Source organism: Equus przewalskii, chromosome 11, assembly GCF_037783145.1.
Source record: "Equus przewalskii isolate Varuska chromosome 11, EquPr2, whole genome shotgun sequence".
Classification (NCBI taxonomy): Eukaryota; Metazoa; Chordata; class Mammalia; order Perissodactyla; family Equidae; genus Equus; species Equus przewalskii.
In genome coordinates, this window is record NC_091841.1 from 28,933,892 (window position 1) to 28,944,960 (window position 11,069).

Here is an 11,069-nt window from a genome sequence, read left to right on the forward strand (position 1 = left end):
TCCGGAGGTGGTGCCTCTTGAAAGGCTGTCTTTGATTCAGACCAGAAGGGAGCTGGAGTCCCAGACAGGAAGTGGGAATGTGTCCAGGTGTGGAGATACGCTACTCCTTTACTGCAGGGGGACCCGGGCTAAGGGCTCTGACTGCAGTAGGGAGAAGTCTCCTGAGTGGGGAAGGAGGAGGGGTCTCCAAGGGTACTCGCTGGGTGCTTTTGTACCTTCATGCCAACCCAGGACAGGCACCTCAGGTACCAACTCCAGAGAGTGGCCTGGGGCCAGAGGGCAGCAACTGGGACCCTGGGGGTCTGAACCCCGCTCCTCTGCTGGGCCAGTGTCCAATCCGACAGTGTCTGTCTCCAGCCTCCAGCATGACTGTGGCCCCAGTAGTCGAGGAGATATTTCTCCTTGTCGCCGGAGCCAGCAGCTTTCCTCTGTTTGGGTTTGTGGCCGGCAGGAGGGCATGCAGTGGGTTGCCCTCAGAGTCCTGGGGCCAACCTGATGGCAAAGTCAATGTCCTTTTGTCAAAGTTCAGGCTAGAGCCTACACGCACCCCAGGTGGCCTTGATGGTGGCACAAGCCCAAGGAGCACCCCCACCTGGCAGCCCCACACACAGGGTGCCCAGAAGGACCCTGGCTGCACCCTTGCAGCCCTGAGCTGGCTCCTGGCTTTGCAGGTTTGGTCGAGCCCCCAAGTCCAGGCCCTGTCACCCTCTGCCCCTCATAATGCCCCGACTTTGGGCCTTTCGGGATTCCTGGCCTCTGTGGCAGGCAGGTGTGTGGGGCTCAGCGAAGCCTGCTGGAGAAGGCCCCGGGCCCTAGTGTCCCCGTCAGCCTAGCCCCTCCACACGGGCCCCCGCCTGCTGCCCCACCCCTGTGGCTTGGTGGTCAGCTCCTCGTAACCGGCTCCGGGGGCCTCCTGACCCAGCTCTATCAGGGACATGACACATGGGAGCATCAGTGCACTTGCTTCCGCTGAGAAGGCCCCAGACAGAGGGGGATGGATATGAGGCTGCGGTGGAGGGGTCGCCACTGAGGGGCCATCGGGAAGTAGGTAGAGCTTAGCCAGGCAGAGGAGGAGGGGAAGGAAGTGGAGGAGGAGGTGAAGGAGGAGGAGGAGGAGGAGGTGGAGGTGATGGTGGAGGAGCACATGGAGGAGGTCGGGGGGGGGCACTCCAGGCAGGCCGAGGGGCAGCGGGTGGGTGATGCTGCCCCAGCCCCAGCGTCTTCCTGCTTCCCACCCTCCATCGGTGGGCGCCGACATGGGCAGAACCAGCCATTCTGGGACGCACGGTCTCTGACCCCACAGGAGGGCCGCTCCTTTGCGGCTGATGAACATCTCTTCCTGTCTGTCCTCCGGCAGAGATCACCAAGCCCCCCTCGGATGACACCCCCGCCCATAGCAGCGCCATCGGGCCAGTCATTGGCATCATCCTCTCCCTTTTTGTCATGGGTGGCGTCTACTTTGTCTGCCAGCGTGTGGTGTGTCAGCGCTACGCGGGGGCCACCGGGCCCTTCCCGCATGAGTATGTCAGCGGGACCCCTCACGTGCCCCTCAACTTCATAGCCCCGGGCGGCTCTCAGCATGGTCCCTTCACAGGTAAGGTCACAGGTGAGGAGCCCAGGTGAGCAGGGGCCTGAGCAGCGGTAGGAGAATAGTCTGGGCAGGATGTGGAGGGAGTGGATTGGGGATGCGGCTACCACGCCCTATATTGTGCACATGCAAGACATCACTAATCGATCATGGCTCTTCTGAGCCTGTGCTTGGCATCAGAATCCTTCTCAACACAGAGACCTACGTGGCCAAGACTCATCCTTTGGCCTTGGAGGTGTGGGGACAGCTCTTTGAACTTGACCTTTGATATTCTTATGGGGTGTGTCCTGAGTTATCCCTGGGGGACAGCTGCATGGGGACACACCTCGGACAGGACTTTACCTCAACTGGGGTCTCCCGGGCAGCAGGAGCTGAGGAGGGCCTGCCATGTCTGGGTGTGCCTGGCCCTGACCCGCCTTGTCCCCTCCCCTGCAGGCATCTCCTGTGGCAAGTCCATGATGGGCTCGGTGAGCCTCATGGGGGGCCGGGGCGGGGTGCCCCTCTACGACCGGAACCACGTCACTGGGGCCTCGTCCAGCAGCTCGTCCAGCACCAAGGCCACGCTGTACCCACCGGTGAGTGGGCGCAGGAGGAGGTCTGGCCGGCCGGGGGGCCCCCCACCACCAGCAACTGACCGGGGGACCCTTCTTGTGACCTCAGGATTTCTAGAACTAATGGCTGCCCCTCCACTTCGGAGAATGGGGGAGTGTTCGCTTTCCTCCCTCTCCAGCCCCTCCCTGTGGTTTTTCTCTTTAATGACGTTGTTTTCCATTTAGAAAAAGGTGCTCCTTCCTGAGGAGTGGAAGTCTTGGCCACAATCCCATGGCCTGGGGCTGCTGTCGGGCATCTTGGGGTCTGGGTGGCAGTCTCTGTCCCACGCAGGCGCCCAAGGCTGCCTCTGCAGGGCATGGTCTGGACCAGGTGCTCAGTGCCCCCGTGTGGGCTTCCCCCCAGCGTCCCCGCCAGGGGCACCCACTTCCCACCCTGGCAGGCCTTGCTGGGTCCCTGAAAATAGCAGGATGGTTTCCAAAGGACAGGCACTCACGGGGTGACTTTGGTGGCTGAAATGCTCCCTGGAGGTCCCGGCAGCCCAGGTGGAGTGAGGGGCTGGGCCTCAGTGTCGGAGCCCCTCTACAGGTTCCCCCGAGGCTGGCTGGGGAGACCCCTGTTCCGAGAGCACAGCCCCGGGGGGCACCGGGGTGAGCCCAATGCATGGACGGGAGCCTGTGTGTATGCAAACGTGGGTCTGAATTTACGTGGTTCTGTGGTTTTTAATTCTTTGAAAGCCAATGTCCTGTGATGATACGCCCCTCTAGGGTGAGGACAGCCCTTTGAGCTTCCTCTGGGGTCTCCAGCAAGCTCCCCCTGCACCCCAGGCTGGGCCTTCCTGCCTTTCTGGATGTCCCTCATGTCTGGGGTGCTGCCCCTCCTTATCGTACCTGACCCTGGCAGGCCCTGGGAGGCAGGGGGCACCAGAGGTTGTCATCTCCCATTCTCAGGTGGGAACTGAGGCTCCCAGGGCCCGACTGTGTTTAGGGGCAGAGGAAGCAAAGAGCCAGAGCCTGGAGCTCAGAATATTCGCCACCATTCCTCTTGCCCTCCCTGCCACTGCCACAGTCTCTCCACTCACGTGCTCTCCGTAACCAGCTGGAATCACCAGGAACCCGTGGAAGCTGAGCCTACCCCAGGACAGCCCCTTGGCCCCCCACGCAGACCCCAGGAGGCCCAGGAAGCTGGCTTCTCCGTCCCCAGGCTCTGCTGGGAGCTGAGGCGATCTTATCAGGCAGCAGGAGATGACACTGACCAGCCGGCTCTTTGTTATGTAATTCACACACCATACAGTTCACCCACTTAGACCGTGCAATGTGGTGGGTTTTAGTATAGTCACAGATATGTGCAACCATCACCATGGTTAATTTTAGAACATTTGCATCACCTCGAAAAGAAACCTCGCATGGAGCCAGCTATTTTTAAGTTAACTACGTGATTTTGCGTCAGTAGGATACGCTCATGGTACAAAATTCGACAGGAACGCTAGAATGTGCGGTGAAAAGACGGCCCCCCACCCTGAGCAGGAAGCCCCTGGTGGCAGGTCCCATGGCGAGCTGCTGCTTCTCCCAGGGACGATCCGTGCATAAGCAAGTATACGAGAGTATGGACTTTATTTTCCCAGCAAAGAGAATCATTTCTTTACCTTTTGTTTGAGATAATAGATTCTCCTGCAGTTGTAAGAAATAATACAGAGGGATCGCATCTACCCTCCACCGGTTCTTCCTAGTGGTGACATGTCACATGACTGTAGTTGTCTTAGTCAGTTTGTGCCCTAACAGAAATATCATAGGCAGGGTGGGTGGCTTCACCAGCAAACTCCTTTTCACCGTTTTGGAGGCTGAGAAGTCCCAGATCAAGGCGCTGGCCGATCTGGTGTCAGGTAGGACCTGGTTCCTGCTTCATAGACAGCTGTCTTATCCTCACGTGGCAGCAGGGTGAGGGGACCCTCTGGGGTCTCTTGTTATAAGGGCACTGGTGCCATTCATGGGGGCTCCACCCCCGAAGGCCTCGCCTCCTAACACCATCCCATGGGGATTCGATCAGCATAGGAAGCCTGGAGGAGACCAACGTGTAGTCCGCAGCCGTGTTGCAGTGTCACTATCAGGACAGCGACAGGCTGTTCTCTGGCCTTATTCAGATTTCACCAGTTTCGCATAGGTACTTTTCTTTAAGACCATTTTTTTAGAGCAGTTTTAGGTTCACGGCAAAATCGAGAGGCAGGTAGAGATTTCCCGTGTCTTCCCTGTCCCCACACGCGCACGGCCTCCCCATCATCGACATCCCGTGCCAGCATGGTGCATTTCGTTACAGTCCATGAACCTTCATGAGATATCAGAGTCACCCAGAGTCCACGGTCTACACTGGGGCTCACTCTCGGTGCTTGGACAAATGTACCATGACATACCCATCATTATGGCGTCATACGGAGTAGTTTCATGTGTACTTTTTAAAGCGCAAATGATGGCGTTTGAAGGTACTGGTAGCTCCTCTGTGAGCCTTGCCTTCTGCTCCTAACAATAAGTCAAAGCTGGCCTTTCCTGAGCCCTTCGCTGCTCCCAGCTGATGCGGACGCTCTCGCTGTGCTACATGAACCCGACTCCGGGAGGAGGCGCTGTCGCCATCCCATTTTGCAAATGAGGAGACTGAGGAATTGAGTGGTAACTGCCGGCTGGCCCATTTTTTCGGGCCGACCACCCCTACCTTCCCTCTCCCGCACGCACCCTGAGGTTTGTTCTGCTGCTCACCCCGGTCTGGGTCGCGTGATGAAATGTCACACTGTCCTGCTCCATCCCATCCAGGACCTGACTCATCCCTTTGTCCATCGGATCCACGCAGAGTACACCACCCCGTCAGTCACTTAACAGCCGTCTCGCTTATCAGCTGACTGTCGCGGTATCGCGGTGCTTGTGTTCAAATCACCCTTATTTCACTTAATAACGGCCCCAAAGCCCGAGAGTGGTGATGCTGGCAATCCGGATATGCCAAAGAGAAGCCATGAAGTGTTTCCTTTCAGTGAAAAGGTGAAAGTTCTCAACTTAGGAAGGGAAGAAAAAAATCGTATGCTGAGGTTGCTAAGATCTATGGTAACTTTTATCACAGTATATTGTCTAATTGTTCTGTTTTATTATCGGTGATTGTTGCTAACCTCTTACTGTGCCTAACTCGTAAATTAAGCCTTATCTTAGGTATGTATGTATAGGAAAAAGCGTAGTGTATATAGAGTTCTGTACTATCTGTAGTTTCAGGCTTCCCCTGGGGGCCTTGGGACGGATCCCGCACGGAGAAGGGGGTACTCTGTGTTATAGGACTTACACTCTGCACCACGTGGGGGGAGATGGGGAAGTAAGAGTCCAGACCGGGAGTTGGCGACAGAGTCTTGGAGGACCCAGTGAGGGCTCCCTGGTGCAGATGGACACGTGGGGCTCTGCCTGGCGAGCGGGACAGCACACCGGGGCTGTGTAGGTGGAGTCACAAGCCACTCCCAAGTCCCTTCTCTGCCCTGCGGGCAGGGCGTGTGGGCGTGGGCCTGGGGTCACTGTGGTCAGCGGGGCGGCGCTGTCTCTGCTGTCCCCACGATGACCTTTGGGCAGGACGGCTGCTGCTTCCCCTCCGAGGAACAGGCGTCCGGGCAGGCGGGGCCGCTCAGCCGAGTGGCCAGTCCAGACGGCCCTGCTCTGTGAGGAAGTCCCATCAGGGGACCCTAACCTCGCTCACTCTCTTTAGATCCTGAACCCGCCGCCGTCCCCTGCCACGGACCCCTCCCTGTACAACATGGACATGTTCTACTCTTCAAACATTCCCGCCACCGCAAGACCCTACAGGTACAGAGTCCCTGCAGCCCTCCTGGGGCATAGGAGGGGCCTGTCCCCATTTCCTAGGTGAGGGAACCCGGGGAGGGTCCCGGGTGCGGGCAGCGGGCCCAGCCCTGCGTCCCCTGGCTCTCCTGGACCACGGAGGGCTGCCTGCCCCCGTGAGCGACCTGGGCCTGTGAGTTGAGTCCAGAAACCAGCCGAGTCGCACGTTCCCACTGGGCTCTTCTAGTAGCTCTCAGGGTATTTTGTAAGCCAGGACGTGCCCGGGCAGATGTGGCCTTGAATGATGCCACCAGGGAGGGTTCCCACTGTGGCATGGCCAGGTCCCACCCCCAGGAGGGCCTTGGGGACCTACAGGCTGGCTGTCCACCGTCCGGGGAGGCAAATGCATAGGTACCAAGGACTCGGGCTCTGGGGCCCGACTGTGCATGAGTCCAGCTGTGGGACCCTGGCAGTGATGCCCCCTCTCACCGCCTCCGTCCCCATGAGTGCTAGCGTGGCGCCTGGCCCCAGCGGGCCCTTGATGGCTGATCGTTTCCCCCTACATGCCATGCTCCAAGGGCTGCTTGAGCCTGGGAAACCCGAAGGCCCCTAGGCCCCTACCCACCTGACCCACCCTGTCTATACCGGGGTCGCACGCCCCGCCTCCCTGGGTGGGGAGGGGACACTTAAGAACACTGAGCAGAAACAGGATCTGGTTGTGCTGGCCTGCGTCCAGGGGCTGGGGCGGAGCCTCGGGGGGTGAAGTGAGCCTGCTGGCTGCCACCCAGCCTCTCAGCCGGTAGGGTCCACCCCGCAGGTGCACGGGACCCCTCACCCCCAAGGGAGCTACCTGAAGGGCGGGTAGGGGGTGGGCCCCAGCCAGGCTTGCCCCTAGTGTAGAGATAAGGGCTTTGGCTTGTCCCTGGACAGCCCAGGTGGAGGCAGAAGCTTGGGAGTGGACCAGCCCTTGTCCTTGGTGCTCAGGGTCCCCTGGAGCAGCGCTGCCTCTGAGCGGCAACGCCTGCCACCTGGTGGCTGTTTTGGGAACTCCGGTGCCCGGCAGGGGAGCAGGGAGCTGTGCGGCCCTGAGAGAGGCAGCCCTCTCTACTGGGGCCCTGCCCTGTTCAGGGACCTGCAGTGGCTCCCCAGTGCCTCAGCATCACGGTCCGTCGGCCTCTGTCCCCAGGGCTGTCACGTCTACACCAGCCAGGCCAGGCCTCCCAGTCTACCCCCTGCTGTACTCGTTCTGTCCTGACTTCGGTCTCACCTCTGTTACCTCTTCCTTCCCCACTGTCTGTCGTGGTCCCTTCCTGCCCCCAGGGTCCCCTGAGGCTGACCCTCCTGCTGGCCTCGGGGGCTGGCTACCCTTTCCCGCCCGCCGTGGCTCTTAATCTAAACACCCCATTATGCCGCCCCCCACCCCCGCTCAGATCACGGGGCAGCCCAACACACATTCCAGGGTGCAGGAAGTGTTTGAGGGGGTGACATCTTCATAGGGGGTGGTCAGGAGACATCTCCAGGGTGAAGTTGCTTTCCCTGAAGATGGGACCATTCCAGGCCAACTGGTCTCCAGTATTGATAGTAATGATATAATGGGGAAGCGTTGTCAAGCACTTTCTGGTGTCAGGCATTGCTTCTTGCACTTTCCATGCAGAATCTCATTTAATCCTCACAGACCCCTTTTAAAGTGGGGACTGTTTCACCCTCCCCGGTTTATCCATGAGAAACTGAGGCTCAGAGAGGTGAAGTAAGTTTCCCAAAGTCAACCAGGCAGGCTCTGGAGGCCTTGTTGTCCATAAAGGACCTTGGCCTGGGCTGCCGTCCTTGCCTGGTCCAGGGCTCCACAGCCCTGCAGGGTAGGTGCAGGCATGCCCCCTTGAGGGAGGGGATGTTGAGGCTCAGACACCACACAGCTGGGGGCCCCTGTCCCCCTCGGGCAGAAGTGCATGAGGGCCTCCCCGAGTCAAGGTCACACCCCCTTTTGGTTGTCCCTGTCAGGCCCTACATCATCCGAGGTGTGGCACCCCCCACGACGCCCTGCAGCACGGACGTGTGCGACAGCGACTACAGCGCCAGCCGCTGGAAGGCCAGCAAGTACTACCTGGATTTGAACTCGGACTCAGACCCCTACCCGCCCCCGCCCACGCCCCACAGCCAATACCTGTCGGCCGAGGACAGCTGCCCGCCCTCGCCCGCCACCGAGAGGAGTTACTTCCATCTCTTCCCGCCCCCACCATCCCCCTGCACGGACTCATCCTGACCTCGGCCGGGCCCCCGGCCTCTCTGCGCCCCTGTAAATAGTTTTAAATATGAACAAAGAAAAAAATATATTTTATGATTTAAAAAATAAATATAGTTGGGGTTTTAAAAACACGAGAAATGTGAACAGTGATGGGGGGGTGGGCAGGGCTGAGAAAACTTTGTACAGTGGAGAAAATATTTATAAACTTAATTTTTTTTAAACATCACTGCCATCCTTTTGTGTCATGTGTGCGTCTGAGTTGAGTGTCCCCACGGGCTGAACAGCACCTCTGGCTGAGCCCTGGCTGGCCATGGGAGCCATGCGCTCGTTCTCCTGGGCGCGGGGTCTCCCCCCGCCAGGCTGCCACAGGGCAGGACTGAGACCTCTGGACAGAGGCTGGCAGGTGGGTCAGCTGCATGGGTGCCTGATGGTGTGCTCAAGAAGGGCCCGCCGTGATTTCGGGCTCTGCTCTTGCCATCCTGAAATCCTGTGGTTTCTGCGAAAGGGGCCCTGCGTTTTCGTTTGTGCTGGCTCTGCAGATGATACACCTGGCCAGCCGGTACCTGTGGCTGACCTGTGTGCTGGCCCAGGGCTGCTGCGGCCATGAGACGGTGTTGGGGCCAGGTGCTCTCCTGGCCCTGCCATCTGTGTTGACCCCAGTGGATGCACTGCCCAGGGCCTGCTGGTTGCCCACCCGGGTGGTTCTGGAGGAGACTGATGGATAAGGCCTGGCCCCTGTCCCTAAGGGTCCCCAGTCTGTGGAAGGAGACGGAGAGGTCAGCACGTAATGGTGTGTCGGCTGTTCTCCCGCTGCCCCCAAAGGCGGGAGGGAACGGCCACATCTGGAGAGGAGGGAGGAAACACAACAGCTGGGAAGGGCTGACCCCAGTCTGGATGTCGGAGGGAGGTCCGAGAAACACCACCGTGTGTAGTGCTGGGTGCACGGTCCCCCTGAGAATCAACACACAGAGCTGCAACAAGGGCCTCCCAGCGGGACCCTGACATTGAGCCCTTGACCCGCCCCCAGGGCCTGGAAGTGCGAGGGTGGCAACAGCAAGGGAGGGGAGTCAACCAGCTGCTGGACCTTCTCCAGGGTGGGGGAGCTCCAGAACACCCTGGGATCCTGCAGCCCAGGTGGGAGGAGGTGGGACGGGGATGGTGGTGGCCATTAGGGCTCCAAGACTACTCGGCCAGGGGACGTAGCTGGGGACGTCAAGGCACGAGCCTGCTGGACCTGGTTCCCTGGCACAGACCTTATGGGAGGTGCCTCTCCTGCCCCCCAACTACCTGGGAGTTCTCCAAGGTCATGGGTCATCATCGGCAACAGATGGAGACAGATCAGCTGGTGGTGCTGCTGTGGGGACCAAGTGCGGACACTGGGGACGAGGTGACCTGCTACGGGTGCAACGTAACAGTGGGCACCGAAGCCCAGTCCTGAGTGCTGACCCAGGGCTACCTGTGCCCCCCGTGGGGACCTCCCTGTGCAGACAGGAGGGATCGGCTCTGCCTGGGAAGGCCAGCTTCCCCTCTGACCCACTTTGTCCAGCTGGCCCCGTCTGTTAAGGGAGGGTGCTGTCCCCCAGGATCGTTGGAATGCTTCTGTGAGGTGATGCCTGTGAAGACGCCTCACCAAGTGGGTGCCTAGCAAGTACAGGTCCTTTGTAAATGGAAGCTGTGACCCATTAAAGCTCAGAGAGGGACATACTTGCCCAAGGTCCCACCGCTAAGGACGGGCAGGGTTAGAGGGTGCACTCAGAGCTCCGAGGCCCAAGGCAGGGTCCCCTGCCACGCAGAGCCGCCTGCGGGGGCTCAGGCCTCCAAGCACTCAGGGTTCTTGTCCTTCCAGGTGGGCCACGTGCCCTGAGGTGCTAATTAACGCCCGGCAGACTGGGGGGCTTGGCTGACTTGAAGCGGGAGCTGCATTGTGGGGGCCCCCCAGGAGACCCTCAACTCTCCTGCACTTCCTTCCAGCCATGCATGGTGGGGGGCCCCTGGGAGCACCCCTGCTCCATTCTCCTGCCCAGCCACCCAGCTATCCGGTCCGCTAGGGCCTGCCAGGGATGATGCAAGGGACCGGGAAAGGGTGGCCTGGACTGCTGACCCCCCCAGCTCTGCCCTGCTCTGCCAACCTCCCGGGTGTGCCCCCCGATAGAGGATGGCTAGGGGTGCCATCTGGTGGCCAGAGGCCACTGCTGGACCCTTTTCAGCCATGCAGTCCGCTAGCGGGAACAGGGGCCAACCTGCTGGCCTCTTACTACGTGCCAAGTAAATCTGTCCACCTTCAGTAAGCACCCACTGTGTGCAGAGAGCCCTACACTTAAGTCCCATGCCAGGGGACCCAGATATTAGTCAGATGTGGCCCCTCCCTCGAAGGTGCTCCAAATCCAGTGATGGAGGCAGTTTCCAAAGCTGTGGGGGATAGCACAGTGTTGAGATACCCTGGGGCCCCCTAGAGGGTATCATCCTCAAATGGGAGAGCAGGGAGGGCTTCCTGGAGGAGGTGAGGCCTGAGCTGTGTCTTAAATGAGGGGGTGAAGTTAACTCGGTCGATCTCATTTAAACTTCACTACAGCTCAGCTGGGTAGAGGGTGCCCCTAACTTGTAGCTGAGGGAACCAAGGCTCAGAGAAAAAGAAGTAAAGCCAGAGTTTTTTTCATTCTTTTACCCAATAAATATTACTAACGGGCTACTGAGTGCTCCTCAGTGTGGCCCAAAGGGCTTCCACCTTCCCTGCAAACCCTCTCACCTCTGCGGTGACACCCCCTCTTCCCCAAGTCTCCGTTACCCCTCGACTGAGCCCTGTGGGGGTCTCCCGCCTCACCAACCCCATCAGAGCGCCATCCGCTCGGCTCTGCCCTCCTCACTCCAGGACGGCTGAGGGAGCTCCGCCCTG

At 59.6% G+C, this 11,069-nt stretch overlaps 1 protein-coding gene across 3 annotated transcripts in view; it reads left to right on the forward strand.

Annotated features, from left to right (window-relative positions):
• Window positions 1–8,402, forward strand: part of LRP5 (LDL receptor related protein 5) — a 108,110-nt gene extending 99,708 nt beyond the window's left edge. For all 3 annotated transcript variants that reach the window (XM_070565673.1, XM_070565671.1, XM_070565672.1), the window contains exons 20-23: window positions 1,358–1,594; window positions 2,024–2,163; window positions 5,864–5,961; window positions 7,933–8,402. In XM_070565673.1, coding sequence (XP_070421774.1) covers window positions 1,358–1,594; window positions 2,024–2,163; window positions 5,864–5,961; window positions 7,933–8,194 — 737 coding nt within the window. In that variant the 3' untranslated portion in view covers window positions 8,195–8,402. The remainder of the gene's footprint in view (window positions 1–1,357; window positions 1,595–2,023; window positions 2,164–5,863; window positions 5,962–7,932) is intronic.
• The last annotated feature ends 2,667 nt before the right edge of the window (window positions 8,403–11,069 follow it).